Raw genomic sequence first — 15,024 nt, 5'->3', positions numbered from 1 at the left:
ACTTTATTGTTGGTTACGAAATATATTAGAACCCACTATTCCAGGATAACCAGCGAGCCGGTCGTCCTAAAATTATTGGGCTTAGAACAGTGAAGGAGGAGTGTAGACTTCTCGGAAAGCCTTAGAGGGAACTGAAGTGCATTGTCAGCAACCGACAACGAAGGCGCGTGGGCATGCGGAAGAAATTGTATGCTGGTGTTATAGCAATTAGCGCATGCTCTCGATAATGGTCTTGAGGGCCCTCATGGTCCTTCTTTCTCTAACTTGAACAAGAATTCGTTAGGATCGTCTGGATATCCTGAGCTTAAATGCAATGAGGTTGCGGGGTTCCCAAGCGTATTCCCTCCACTTTTTCGTGAAAGCTGACCTATCAACTTCAGGAGCTGGATGCTCTGTTGATGACTACGACTACGGGGATGAAGACGACACGCGGGACTCCGTTAAAATGAAGAAGACTGAAAAGCGCATTCCAAGGTACGCTCTGATAGAAGGAATCCTACCAATGTGTTAATAAGCGAAGCAGAAGCTAGCACGTTGCCATCAAATATGGCACCACGAAAGAGATTGCTGATGGACATGAACCTTCCGGCGGCCCTAAAGGAAATAAAGGAGGTTTATGGTAAGCCTCTCATTTACGCTGGGCCAAATGGTATCTTTTTGGAAGTCTTTCGTGCTCCCCCTGCAGTCTCTAGAGAGTTGCTTCGACTCACTTGTGAACCCTGCAAATGTGAAAACTTTTCCAAGTTGAGATGATGATCGTTAAATACCGAACGAGGACGCCAATCTTGAGTACGACAACTGGAAGGGTATTTGCGTGTTTTCTGTCATCGTGTTGTACCGCACCCTTCGAATCATCGAGGAGTATTTTGCAAAGGTTCGACTCCCGTTCTACGTGCTTTTCTATCGATTTCGAGAAGAGCTTTTTCATCATCAACAGGGAGTGTATCCAGAATACTGCAAATAAGGGGTCATTCCAAGGACTACCATCTGATGGTCACTTACCCTCGCTTCAGCGATGCGTCGGCTACTTCCCGGAGAGCTACCACCCCCAGCGTCGACCAGTGATTCAGCTGCCGCTTGACAGTGGGAGAGCTGTCTTGCTAATCAGATGGTAGAAAACCGGTGTGGCCTGCCTGAGAATATTGATGACCATTGGGCATTAATCAAAGAGGCTTTTTTCACGAGTGCTGTACAAATCGTCAGTCATGCACTGAACGGACTTCATGATCAGTCTGACTGTGGAATGATGGAAGAGAACCGATGAATGGATTAATCGTTGCGAGTGGTGACGAGCTTGACGCGCTTTAGCTCTGATAAAGTGGGAAATCCCAGGAAGTTCAATGTAGTGTGCGCTGAGACCAAAGGGTAGCAGAGGCTGTCACAGTTAGCAATAATTTCAGAGGTTGTACTGCTACACGTGTCCATCGGCTTAGCGGTAAGAGCGTTGTTCTGTCACAGCGGAAGATCCCGCTTCAAGTCTCAGTGAGACCATAGTGATTTGTATGGTCAGAGAATGTTAGATATCGGTCGACTCAGCTGTCAGTAAGAACCTGCCCCAAAAATCTTTGTAAGCGTCGTGGGTGAGTTATGCTAACTACATCACCTCCTACAGGGTATCATAGCTTTGTTGATGAGCAGTGCTCTGACGCTTCAAGGCCTAGATAGAATTGGATTGTCGCGCCAACGATCAGTACGAAAGAAAGATGTATCTTCCGATGGTCTTGTGAGCAAGGTTAGTGGTTAATTCCTCACCCAAGATGACGAGCAGTTCAAGAGGTGGAAGGGCAACTTTACCACGGTGTGACATTCGGTAAAGTTCCGCCTTATGGAGGACACAACTGCATTCAAACAAACTAAAGTTGCAGAACTTGATGGTCTCCCCACAGAGTCTTTCATTGCTGTTTGCCTACTTTTTGCAGATCTCTTACTTCCATTTGTATGGAAATCCTAGGGAATCAATATTTTTTCGAGAGAGTGGAAGCAGGGGATGATCGTTAAGATTGCAAAGAAGAGCACCCGTTTTGAGTACGGCAATTGGAGTGGTATCCGCGTGCTCCATGTGGCCGAATAGATGGTTTGAAAATATTCCTGGAACGCGTGAAGGACCATCTTGTCAGCTTGATTGGCTACTTCCTAGTAGAAGGTGGTTTCTGCTCTGGATCCTTCACCTGCTCTTCATCGATGTTGAGATAGCTTTCAGCAGCGTGAGCAGGGATTGTATTTGACATGCTCTACGCAAGAGGGAGGAGTTAATATATGTCATGCGCTGCACCGAGGTAAAATCTCAGCTGAATTTGAGGTCCAAAGCAGAGTAGGCCTAGATTGCGTCTTGTCACTGAGATTATTTCTTCTTGTTGTCGGTGATGGTCTTCATGCTGCATTGTCCGGCAGACATGGAGGAGTTCAATGGACCATGACACTTTTCCTCAAAAACCGCGACTACGCTGATGACATCTGTTTGCTCTCTCACCGGATCTGTCATGGACCTTGGCCAAATAGCTCTGGATTTGGAAAGAGAGGCAAGCAGAGTCGCACTGAAGATGAACACTAACAAAACCAAGGTTTTCAGTCTGACTGGTCATCGTATTCTTCCTGTCTGCAATAATACACAAAGCATCGAAGGCGTTGATCAGTTTGTATATCCAGGAAGCGCTGTTTTTGCCGACTTGGCACCGTACTGGATGCCGATCGACACAATAACAGCCCTATATGCGCAGAATAGTGAAGGAAGGCCAAGCGTCCCGAGAAGCCTTGGAAGCAGTTGAAACATATTTCAAAGGACCGTGTATGATGGCGCGTGGGCGTGGTAGACGACTATGCCCCACTAAGGGATTAATGGCAACCAGTAGCTTATGACAGCGCAAAGTGTCACCTGTTGCATCGAAGTAAAATTCCAGAGGAACTTGAAATCCAAAGTGGTGTCCGACAGGGTTGTATTTTATCAATGATACTATTGTTTTCGTCATCGGTGACATCGCTCATTCTGTATTGTCTCGAGAGCGTGCAGAGATTCGATGGACAATGGTATCTCCCTTCAAATACTTACACTACGCACTACTGTTCCATCAACAAGAGACATGGAATACCAGCAAAATCAAGCTTTTCAGTTCGATGGGTCCGTTCTATTTGCATTGATGGCCAAAATATTGAGGGCGTCGATCCATTGGAATATTAAGGGAGCCATTGTTTTCGCTGAACTGGACGCATTTTGCTGTTTGTCCAAAATCTGGAAATGCAACTATCTGGGTATCTACATCAAGTTAAGATTGATCTGCCGTATTGTAGGAGAGCAACACATCAAAATCGGTTGTCACTCTTTTTAGGAAGCTCCAAGCCTGCGCTAACACTTACCCTCGACATGATTTCTGGGTATTTTGGTCCGATTCCTGTCGGCGTGTTGTTCTGAAGGCGAAGGTGGCAGTGAATAGATCACATATTGAGAAAGGGTGATAACTCTATCAAGATGTATACTGAGTAATGGGACCCTTTATTTCAGGATAGCCAGCAATTGGGTCGTTTTAGAGCTGTATGCCGCAGAATGATAGACGAAGAATGCAAGCTTCTCGGAAAGTGGTGTGAGGGAACTGAAGCGTATTGCCAGGAACCACTGGCTGTGGTTCGTAAGAGTGTTGATTGTTGCCGGTATTTCGCGATGTGGTAAGCGGCTTTCATCAAACTATCCTCTTATACTGCCATCCCCAACCGCTGATTTGGGAACTAATGAATGTTGCCCAATGATAGCCATCAAACTTTCAATGGACATCGCCCTCTGGTTGCACAGGGTCAGTGGTATGACACACTTTGGCATCGTCGAGAAGTTAGAAGAAGTGTCAAACTGTTTCATGATACGAGCTCTGCAGCTTCACATTATCTTACCGCCACGGGGTCGGTACCACATATAGATCATCATTCGTGCTATATGCTTTTTGAGGTTACATTTCCGTTTACTAAGAGCCATATCCCAGATGGCTTTCAACGTCTAATCTGATTCTTCCATGGACACGTCCACACATGCATGTTGGGACATTGGGGTCTCAGCCGGATCAGACTCTATTCAACCTGACTTTGTGTTTGGGAGAAGTAAACTGTCCAATATTTCTATCCCCTCCACAAAAAGATCTGGTAGAAAACTAGATCCCAGTTACACCGGGATCTGCGAGGGATGTTCCATCAGTGGGCCAGCTTACTTTTGCTATTGCAGCAAAGCTTTCACTCACTGCGGTATCAGCGGAAGGGACTCCCTTTGTTACCTTTTTTACTACCAGAGCCTTAATTGTGATCTTAAAGCCATTCTCCAGCTGAGAGGTGAGGCAAAGGATCGACGACAATTTCTCGCTGGAAACGCCGATTAGCCCTGAAACGTCCATATTACTTTTTTTTTCTTTTTAAACTAAGCCTTCGGTTGTACTTTGTACTAAGCCTTCGGTTATTATATGTTCGGTTATATTTGGCCTCCCACATCGATTAAACTGCGAACTGGGATAGTTTGAAGTTCCTTTTTCCCTCCCTTCACAAAAGCTGTGAAAAGAATAGTCCAGGAGCATGACGGCGCCGTTGAGTTTTCTGCGAGGTGAACAGCCCTTCCGGAAGACTAGCTACCTACGTTACAGAGATGTATTACCGTGTGGTGTTGCTCTTTATTTCACGGTAGAGGTTCTTGGGTTTATTGCAAACATCCCCCTTTTTGTATGTGTGGTAAGCGCAGTAAATTCGGGGATGATGATTTGGGAGTAGTTTCACTTTGTCTTTGGGACTGTCAACGAGTTGACGGAACAGGGCGGTTTTCTGTTTCCCCATTCACAGGAATCATTTGATCCACTTTTTCCTGTCTCCTTCTGAATTGGTAAGAAGGATTATTTCCTTCTTCATTCTTTTCCTACTGCTGGAAACTTATGGTTTCACTAGTTCACTCTCCACGAATTGTCAAATCCATTTTCACCAGAATAAATGGAACGTCTTCATCTGCATCGAACCCTACTTTTCAGAGGTTTTGGACAGTGGATCCCATCGTATCTCTAATGTTTACTAAATATAGGGATTTCCGCAATAGGATCACTGGGTCTTTGCTGGTAGCCTCCGTGCAAGTAATAGACACTCTCTGGGCGAACTTGTCTATGGTGAATGGGTTTTGTCATTCCATGCTTGATGGTTACGACTTGCAGCCTTAATGAGTGCTTCGGGAGTCCCCTTAGCTGCCACCTTGCCCTGGAGTCTGGAGTTTCCGGATAGGTATGAACCTTTTAAATAATCCCTATCTTCACGAGGATGTGGGGATGCTTTATTGGGTTGATGTGTTAAACCTCATATAGGGGTCTGTGGTAACTATAAATAATTGTCACGGGAAAGTGGACTGACTGCTACTGTCACTTGGAACTTTCGTCTGTTCATACCTACATTGTGTCATTGGGGTACTCGGGCTGGACATAATATTTAAAGTAGAACTAATTCGAAATTGAGGCAAAAGGCAAAAGGGTATTAGTCGCAGGTATTGGATAGGTAAGCCCCTGAGGCACGACAAAAATTCCAACGTCGGAGCGCGGGTCAGATGTCTATAGGAAAATTGATTAAAAGGCATAAGTGGAAGTGGATAGGTCACACTCTTAAAAAGGGCAATAATGACATTGCCTGTCCAGGATGACCAACGATTGGGTCACCCTAAAATCATTTGGGGTGAAACAGTTTAGGAGGAGTGTAAGCTTCGCAGAAAGTCGTGGCGGGAGGTGGACCACACTATCTGACATCTGGCATGCTTAGGTGCGGTTGAGGTACTATGCCCTACATAAGGGTTCATGATAATCACTGGTCTTTTTCAGCAATGAAATGTGGTGCCTTCATTAATTTGTAAGGCCCAGACCATGGTCGAGTTGGATAAGAGTTAGCCAATCAATTTCGTGCCTGGTTCAGGTCCCGGTTGCATGATAGATGATAATGAAACTGAAGCAGAACTGGATGCCCCTAAATTCACATTGGAAGACCCTTAACTGATAATTTTGGATTGTTACTTGGCTTATCACATAAAATCCGGTCCACTTACTTTGGTTGGAGTATCTCCTTGAAAGCTAATCACATTATTCGGATTTGCTCCACAGGTCTTTTGTGTTGGATTGAAAATAAGGTTGCCATCGCATTTAACTTCTCTCCACGTCCCTCCTATACATTTATAGTAAATGTTTTTGTTTGTACCGGTTGGTAAGGCATCACCTTCTGTGCACTGTTGAAGTTTGGATTATAAGCAAAATTGAATTGTAAGAAAGTAGTTTAGATGGATATGGCGGATCAGTAGCCTTTTATAAGCGAAGCAAAGCAAGTGCCAATGGTTGCGGTAAAAGCATAAGCCTAGCCTATTGGACATGCAAATATGATGGCTTTATAAGTAGTCTTCAAGTAGGGGTTCAAAGTTTTCCAGATTTTCGACCCCAGGATACGTAGATTATATGGATTCATCCTTGAATATCTTTGTGTCCATTCCAGTTCAAATAAGTTTTTATTGGTCCTGATTCTCCCCCCAGATAGTCTGTTCCATTCCTGTCCCAAAAATATGATGGAATATGGGAATACTTCCGGAGTCATAGCCGGTGGAGTCATGGTTTTCTAGCAATGCATCATCTAATGAAGACTACCAATAACTGAGCCCCTTTCGCCGAAGCTAGTTTCAAATAAGTAAGCATGTATGCTGTTCTGATACGAATGATTGCTGGAGTAGTCCAGTTCATACCTATTCCATAAGTCGGTAATGAATTCTACTATTTTGACCATTGTAAAAGCCAAGGGTAACAAGTCAAAAAATACTTGACGGTACGGACCGCTTTGAATGAGAACTGAACTGCTCAATGCATTCAAATTAAACTATGTAAAACGTTTTTACAGGATGTTTGCCTATCCCTAAATAACGACGGTATACCTTCAAATCAAAGAAATGTGTCACTCACCGTTGTTGGAGCACTAGCCAAAGGTTGTTGGAATAACGCTGGTGCACTTGGTAAACTAGCTGGTTGATGGAAAGTTGGGGCTGGCTGATGGAAAGTTGGGGCTGGTTGGTGGAAAGTCGGGGCCGGTTGCTGGAAAGTTTGGGCTGGTTGTTGGAAAGTTGGGGCTGGATTTGATTTTCCACATGATCCTGGTCGGCACATCTTCTTCTCCGCATCAAAGTATTGTCCCGAGTGACATTGTTGACGAATAGCATTGCCCATGACGCAAAGGTAGAAACGTGTACAATCGGTCTTATCCTCATACCATGCACTATGTCCTGATGAACAATCAACACCTGCAGCACGTCCTTTAACACCGCTGTCTGCTACTGCATCCTTATCAACGACATTGGAAGTACCATCTGTACTATCGGTGGTATCACAGAATACTGTTTCCTCGGGTTCACAACGCAAGGTCTCGGAGTTGTAGGCGAAATTTCGAAGGCAGAAACGTTCCTTGCAGTGGGATTTTTTGCAGTCGAAATAGGAACGACAGCCGTTTGCAAAGTTTGGATAGGAGTTGGCTTTGTCCTTTGGGATGGTTGGAAGTAATCATGTTAGTTGTTAGGCAAGCATTATCATATTAGGAAGTAACCTACCTTTTTCGATGGAGCCTCACGCAAAAGTTCGAAATATTCATCTGAAGTTGACTTCTGGAAAGAAAGGAAAAATCAAGTTTGAAAAAGTGCCTAAAAATCAAGGATTATTTTGTCTGGTATGCTTAATGTTTGCGGATTATAATAAGGAACGGCAGTCATCATACCCAGTACCGTACGACTCTATGACTAAGAATTGAATCTCTCGGAGGATCTCACCTAACCTATTCTCATAACTTACAACATTTTTCGAATGAACTAATTGTAAGGCCTCCTTTTTGACGCACTAATATCCTTACATTGCCAAACCTATAAAGAAACCAGACGTTCCAGGCTGGTTAGGTACTGGATGCCACGGGAAAGGATAGTGCCTCTCTTGAAAACTGTATTTTGGAGCATCAGTTCTCCGTAACGGCATCCAAAAGGGGAACACCCTAAAGCTATGTCCTTGAGTCCTTTTAATCACGATTTTAAGTCTGCATGCACCTAAAATGGCATGTTGGGGGAAGTATTCTCTGAGAAGCACTGTATGGAAACATGGTTTCATTCAAGACTGACACAGTGTGGACGCTCTATACTCGACAAAAGAGTGAACAGGAGGCATGCAGTCGGTCGCAAGAGGACGAAAGAGCCTCTAAGCAAAAGCTGAAGCTGGTCGTCCAAACAGTGTCACTGGCGACCCACGTTACGACCTCAATCGTAGCTCCTCCGATCCGCGACCAAATCAAAGAGTGCGGGAGAATGATGGTGACCCTCTAGGGGATCAGCAGGCCCCAAGGTAAAAAAAGCCCGCACTAGTAGTTCCGAAAAACGGAGCTAAAATCATTGACAACCGAAGCGAAAGCTAAGGGAAGCGAAAATGGTGAGTGGACCGCGGTCATTCACAAAAAATTCAAGGTTCGAATTTGCCCGAAGACAATTGTTATCTTCAGCAAGGGTTGTGGTACGCGGAGGAATTACAAAAGGTCATCGCTGATCCCGACCTAAAAAGTTTAGGAATCAAAATCCGAAGAAACCAGACCCTCTCAATCGATGAAGTTGGTGAGGGGAGAAATGCCATATTACCAAGGAATGCAATAGGGATTTCAAATGCCAATTGTGTGAAGAAAATAAGGACGGCATTATCGGCATATTGCCGGAAGTAGAAATGCCCAGCGTCAGGAAGACGTTGACTGCAATGAAGAAATGAGGTTCATTCAAATAAACTTCAGCTATTGCAGGGACGTTCAGGATTTACTTGAGCAGACTACTCACGAGAGTCATCTTAAGTGAACCATACAGGAACTGTCACGGTGGCGTATGGGTTACAGACTCGATTAGTGGAGAAGTGGGGTGGGCTTGTGGTTGACAAGCTAAACAACGAGTTAGTCGGTCAGTGGCTTTGCGTGGGCAAAAATAAGCAGCTTGTACAGCTGCTACGCCCCACCTAATAGTACAGGTACATTGTCTGAGTTTAATGCAGGACAACCTTGTTCACGACGCAGGAGAACGAAGTCTGAAGGTGATTGTCGGTGATTTTAATGCGTTGACCCTGGAATGAGGAAGCAGAGAGAATAACGCAAAGAGAAGTCTATTTGAGGGTTTCGTCCAGTTAGATATTGTTCTGGCCAACGAGGGTGACGTAAATGCCATATGGAAAAGAGGGTCTGATTCAATGGTAGACCTGACCTTTGTTAGCCCTGAAATGACGTGCTCTAAGACCTGGGACGTTGGCGAGAACTACACCCATAGTGACCACCTGCCAATTATCTTGGAACTAAGGAGGTGGCTACATGGTAGGTAAATAACATACCCAAAACCATGAGGGACATCAGGATGGTCCGTAAAACCATTGGATGAGCAGATCTTCATGGAAGTGGGTCAGGACCAACCTACTCAAGTTGTCAACCCTATGGAAAAAGCTCTCCATATCACACAATGCATCTCCCCTAGGAAATGCACATTCCTAAGTAGTGGACCCAACTACTGGTGGAATAGTGAACTGGCGGGTCTTCGATTAGCTTGCCACCAAGCCAAACGAACGGCTCAGAGGGCGGTAGATGGGATCAATGAGAGCCAAAAGGAGCATGTTTACAAAGAAGCCTGCAAATGCTCAAGCTTGCATTCAGCGGAGCTCTGCTCTGAACTGGTTGAAAATCCGTGAGGGAGCGCCTATAGAGTTGTAATGGGTCAGATTAGAGGCCGGTGACTCCCACATATCACGTAATCTAGTCTTTTGTTGAAAGTCATCCACGGGTTATTCCCCCAGCAAGAGAGGGGCACTGACATATTTTGGAGATCTCTGAATGTTACAGCAATTCCTGCAGTAAACGAGCTGTTAGAGTTCTCCAGCTGAATAGGTAATAACAAAGTTCCGGGACTGGACAGCATACCAAACAGAGCTTTTAAGCTCGCTGTGAAATTGAAGCGTGCATGTCCGAGGCGATAATTTCAACATTCCCTGTTGCTTAAAGCTGGTAAACCTTCTGGTGAGCCATCATCTTAGAGACCCATACGTCTCCTACTATGGGGAAAATGTCAGAGCGTGTAATCCACAATAGGTTGCTCCCAGTTGATGAGGGCCAAGAAGGTCTTTCAGATCGACAATATGGGTTCCGTAAACCCAGATCAACCATAGATGCATTAAATTGGTCACCGGATTGACGGAGAGCGCGATTCGCGGAAAGGGTAGTTCCAGTAAATATTGCGTGGCAGTCTGGATGTGAGAAATGCGTTCGATTCGGTCAGAAGTTCCTGGTGACTATATTGCACTGGTTGTGGTTGCAAAGTATCCGGAAGATGCTGAGTTGCTCAGTGCTATTAAGGCTTGATTGACTAGCTGGCAATCGTGGAGGGAAAGACGGAAGCGGCCCTTATAACCAAGTACTGGAAAAGAAATTTCGGTGGCATTAGAATTAGGTATCATATCATCACTTCCAAGTCATCCATCCAATACTTGGGAGTGATGACAGATGCGAAGCTCAGTTTTAGGCAACCCGTGAAGTATATTTGCGAAAAGGCATCCACCGTCAGTATGGCTCTGGCAAAAAAGGCTGATTCAGGCTGTTTGTAGCCAGGGTAGTGGGTTCCATCTTGTTGTATGCAGTTCCAGTTTGGGGATCAACGCTGCACATCTTACCCAGTGCACATAAACTGGGTTCAGCCTGCAGAAGAAAAGCCCTAATGGTGTGATCTGTCTTTGGGACCGTCTCAGATGATGCGGCGGTCGTCTTAGGAATGGTACCGATTGACGTTTTAGCAGGTGAGATGACAGACATATGTATACGTAGACATATTCCACCTTTATCGGTGTTCAAAAAAGCCGAAAGAGAGAGAGATCAATAATTAGATACAACGGCGATGGAACCTCTCAAAGAAGGGTCGTTGGACACTCAGGTTTGGGATCAACATCAGGGAGTAAAAAAGAGAAAACATGAAGAGATCTATTATAATCCCACCTAGTTTCTCATTGGTCATGAAGGATACTTTCAATAGCTGTGGTTTAAATTGGGCGCTTCACTTGATTGTCCAAACTGCGATGGGGTATCAGAGGACCCAACGCACTTATTCTTCCAATGTCCAAGGTTCGTGGAAGAAAGGACGAACTTAGAGGAAACTCTAGGTGAAATGCTACCACCGGAGAATGGTAGCTTGTCAGGAGAAATGGAGTGCGATCAACTTCATGATCACAACCATTCAAAATAAACTGCGGAACGTGGAAGGGGTGAGGAAAGCAGGGTTACAATTGCCGCAGGTAGACGGAAGGAGACCTACTGTGTGGGGAAAACCCTCATAACCCCAGGGATAGGAGCTGCCTGAAATGGATTGAATATATTAAAAATATAGAGATTGCTTCAATCGTTAGTATATCGTTTGAAGAAGCTGCCCGGGAGCTAACAACTACTATAACCCTCTGCTGAGTTTGCATAGCTATGATAGTGTGTTTTCCTTTAAATATAATAATGCTCTCATCATGGGAGGTCTGAATGCCAGATCCACCAACCTGGGTGATTATCTCAGCAATGGCAAGGGCAGATGTCTAGAGGTTACGGTATTTAATTCCTCATTTATCTTCCTTAACAATGGTATGCCTACTTTTTACAACCCACCGTCAATGCCTTACCAATTGGGTTCGGTTCTGAACATTGCTCTCGTTAATTCTGTCAGTCAGTGTCGGCAGCGAAATCCGATTATGGACAAAATATCTAATAGTCATCACACTCCCATCTGTATCTCTACGCAGGTCTTAATGTCTCTCCTAAATTCAGCAACTTAACGTCACAGGAGGATATTCCCACTCTGACGACCTTTTGAAAACGGAAGCTTGGGATCCTGGAAAGAATTGGGACTATTTTGATTATCTAGCTGGGCAGTGCAGCCCCCACCCCCTCTTCCTGATGTCCTCAGATATTCTACAGTGTCTGTCCCTTTCCCTCTAGAAGAGCTTACTGCTGTTTTGCTGAAGTACAAGGGTGCCACTGCCCTGGTGCCCTGCCCTAGATTTACTACAGGGGCTTTATCTCATCTGGTGCAATTTGATCCCACCTGAGGATTGGTCCATTATTCGGGCGGAACTCATCCTCAAAGCTCTTAAAGACCCTGAACTTTTGATGAGTTACCTCCCTATCGCTCTCATTAATGTGTTTGTCAAACTATTAAATTCAATGATGATGACTAACTATTAAATTCGAGATGATGAGAGAAGTAGGGTCACACCTCTCCTCATTAAGGTTAGTAATCACACGCTTGCCCATGTCAACTCCATCACGTTTTTAGGCAGGGCAATAACGAAGACTTGCTCGGTCAGAGATCATTTGAACCCTGCTACCGCAAAAACCTTAAAGGCCGGCAGTCTAATTAATTTTGCAACTGGTATTTGTTAGGGTCTTACACCCTAGATTGCCATGAGTCTCTATAGATGGGTGATAAGACCTATCTTAGAGTATGCAGCTACGCCCGGCATGAATCCGCCCAGACACTTTGAAAACAAGCTTAACTCAATATCTGCTTGTATTTTAAGAAGATGCCGGGAGCTGAACAGAACCACCCCCTTGCATCGGATTTTTATATTGGCTTAGGAGTTGCCGCTCCTTTTCAGAGCGCCCTCTTACCGACCAAAGAACTTCTTGAACTAAGGGAAAGAAGTTGCAAAACCTACAATTTGGTAGTACGAAACGCGGATGCTAATAATGGTCTGTCCTCGATCTATAGGTCGTTCCGGAGCTTGTTTGGGGCTGTAGTTCCCAATGAAGTGCCCGTGATTTCAAATAAGGTTAAGGTCATCTTGTCTTATGATTTGGGAGGAACCTGTGGCAAGGTCCACGTGGCGAACGCTTATGGTATGTTAGCCGCTCGTTGTGAATCTGGATGGCGTCGGCTTCAGGCATGATGGTTCGGCCTGTGCGGTGGTTTGCCTCAACGGGACCCAGGTCTCATGATTTTCTTTGAATGTTAGTGCGGTTTTGGCGGCTGAATTGTTTGCTATCCTTTAGGCCAATTCCAGTCAACCCGTTGAAGAGTGCCGTCCGCGCGTACTCGAGGAGGGCGATCAGACTCGAGTCTGCGAGGGACTCACATGAAGTGGCTCTGCCCACGAAGCCTCACCGAAGGTTATCTGGTACCATGGGAACCGGGACGGCCCTCTGAGAGCATATCCTTCAGGGGAATTCCTAAAGGATATGTTCTCAGCCTGGTTATTTGAGGTTGGCCCGCTTGTTGGAGTTTCATGGTGGCTGTGGTAATGCCTACATCGCGGGCAGAGCTCCTCGGAGCTCAAGCGTGGAGTTGTGCTGTACAACTCGGGTGCCGCACCGCTTAGTTACGGCACAGGTGTTATATAGGCCTTGCATCCACTGAGAGAGGAATGATAAATTTACCAAGGATCCCAACATATCAATATCAGAGATTTTCTAAGAGAGACCCACATCAACGAAGCAAGTGTTCCCTAGGGATAGCATGACGCTTTTGCTGGTTCATCAAGAGTTTCTTGTAAATTGCGAAACCACTCTCAGAAGGATGCGAAACTTTAGTTTGAACCAATTTAGGATCAGGAGCTGGATTTTTTAGCAATTGAGCGTTTCCTTAATAGTGAGATCAGTGTTGAAATTCCTTTGCCATGAAGGAGAGGCAGAAATGCAATTCGATGAACTAGATGCGACTCTGATGACTCTGATGTCCTACCAAAGAATGGAATCTTCGTGGTACTCTTACATCTTCTAAAACGTATTCCGAATAATTCAGGATTAAATTTACTCACCGAGCATGAATCATCAGCACTTTCAACGCATGAATGTTTAGCATCATCAAATCGTTGTCCTTTAGCACATTTGTGAAGGCGGGGTTTGCCAAGGTGGCAGGATATGTATGCTGAACAGTCGTCTGGATGTTGGAATCGGAGATGATGTTTATTTGAGCAATCCTATTTGGAGAACACAATAAAAAAATTGATCAGAAGGGAGTGCAGACCGGGGTGTTGCCAATATTTGTCAGTGGAAGTTAAATCCTCCAAAGTATCGAGTGATCAAATTTTAGTATAATCCTTAAAAAATGCCCATACTTACAATAAGTGTTGAACGCTTCACTTCAGCGCTGCATTCATCTACGTTTTCAGGCAGATCGCAGACACCAAGTTTCGGGTTGAAAACCAATTTGTCACCACATTGCTTTTCAATCAAGTGTCCATTTTTGCAAAGGTAGAAGGAACCACATTTGGTGTTACGATTCGGTCCAACAAGGTATCCATGTGGTTTTCCATTGCAAACCTATAGAAGAGGTTGAAAAATAGTCAAGTTAGCGCTTGATCATCATCGTTTATTAAATTGGGGGTAATATTAGACCACTTCCTCTACTTGACTGTCAAACTCAGAAGGGAACTAAAAGGATAGTGTAATAAGGCCGGGTGTTGAGGGAAGGCCAAACCGTCGTTTCAAATTAAACACGAAGGCAGAGGAATGCCTTGTTTTGGGAAACTTGATCATTTTTGATCAGTTAAGTCAACCCGGAATTGAGTTCAGCTGCACCAACCCTCTGTCAACACAGGTGCTCCTTTGTTTCTTTCTCGATCTTCAGATGAAAATGGAAGACGTGCTTCTGCATTTTTACAGGGACTCCACTTTAAGTTTGGCATAACATAAAGCGGATCGGAAATTGGAAGCTGGTTACTTTGGATTTGAGAGACTTTGCTTTTTTTTATAGAAGGAACCTTAGGCACATAACTTTTTGATGTGCACATACCCGGGGTTCATGCCATATTTTTGTGTATTAGAGTTTTCAGCACTTGACTGTGACACTGCCATTGTGTGATCGCTAGGAGTTGTAGTAGTCGCAAATTTTCGTAGAAAATACAATTTTGCGTACTTTAGATTTGGTAATAGTTACACCAAACTTTCCACTATCGTGACCTATGTTATGGAGGCGTTGTTGGTGTGCTGTATTCAGGGGTCACTGGCAACCATGTGTACTAGGAGACGGCTTTTTTTCTA

General features: G+C 44.7%; 2 protein-coding genes across 2 annotated transcripts in view; both read right to left on the bottom strand.

Annotated features, from left to right (window-relative positions):
- Positions 1–3,360, bottom strand: part of LOC119647591 — a 67,048-nt gene extending 63,688 nt beyond the window's left edge. The window contains exon 1 of the mRNA XM_038048605.1: positions 3,352–3,360. Within this exon, the coding sequence (XP_037904533.1) occupies positions 3,352–3,360 (9 nt within the window). The remainder of the gene's footprint in view (positions 1–3,351) is intronic.
- Positions 3,361–6,010: 2,650 nt separating this feature from the next.
- The window catches only part of LOC119647590, a 122,287-nt gene continuing 113,273 nt past the window's right edge, over positions 6,011–15,024 (bottom strand). Inside the window, exons 37-41 of the mRNA XM_038048604.1 lie at positions 14,104–14,304; positions 13,800–13,961; positions 7,568–7,621; positions 6,930–7,499; positions 6,011–6,211 (exon numbers count right to left, since the gene is read on the bottom strand). Coding sequence (XP_037904532.1) covers positions 6,011–6,211; positions 6,930–7,499; positions 7,568–7,621; positions 13,800–13,961; positions 14,104–14,304 — 1,188 coding nt within the window. The remainder of the gene's footprint in view (positions 6,212–6,929; positions 7,500–7,567; positions 7,622–13,799; positions 13,962–14,103; positions 14,305–15,024) is intronic.

Source organism: Hermetia illucens, chromosome 2, assembly GCF_905115235.1.
Source record: "Hermetia illucens chromosome 2, iHerIll2.2.curated.20191125, whole genome shotgun sequence".
Lineage (NCBI taxonomy): Eukaryota > Metazoa > Arthropoda > Insecta > Diptera > Stratiomyidae > Hermetia > Hermetia illucens.
This window is presented reverse-complemented; position numbering and strand designations above follow the sequence as displayed.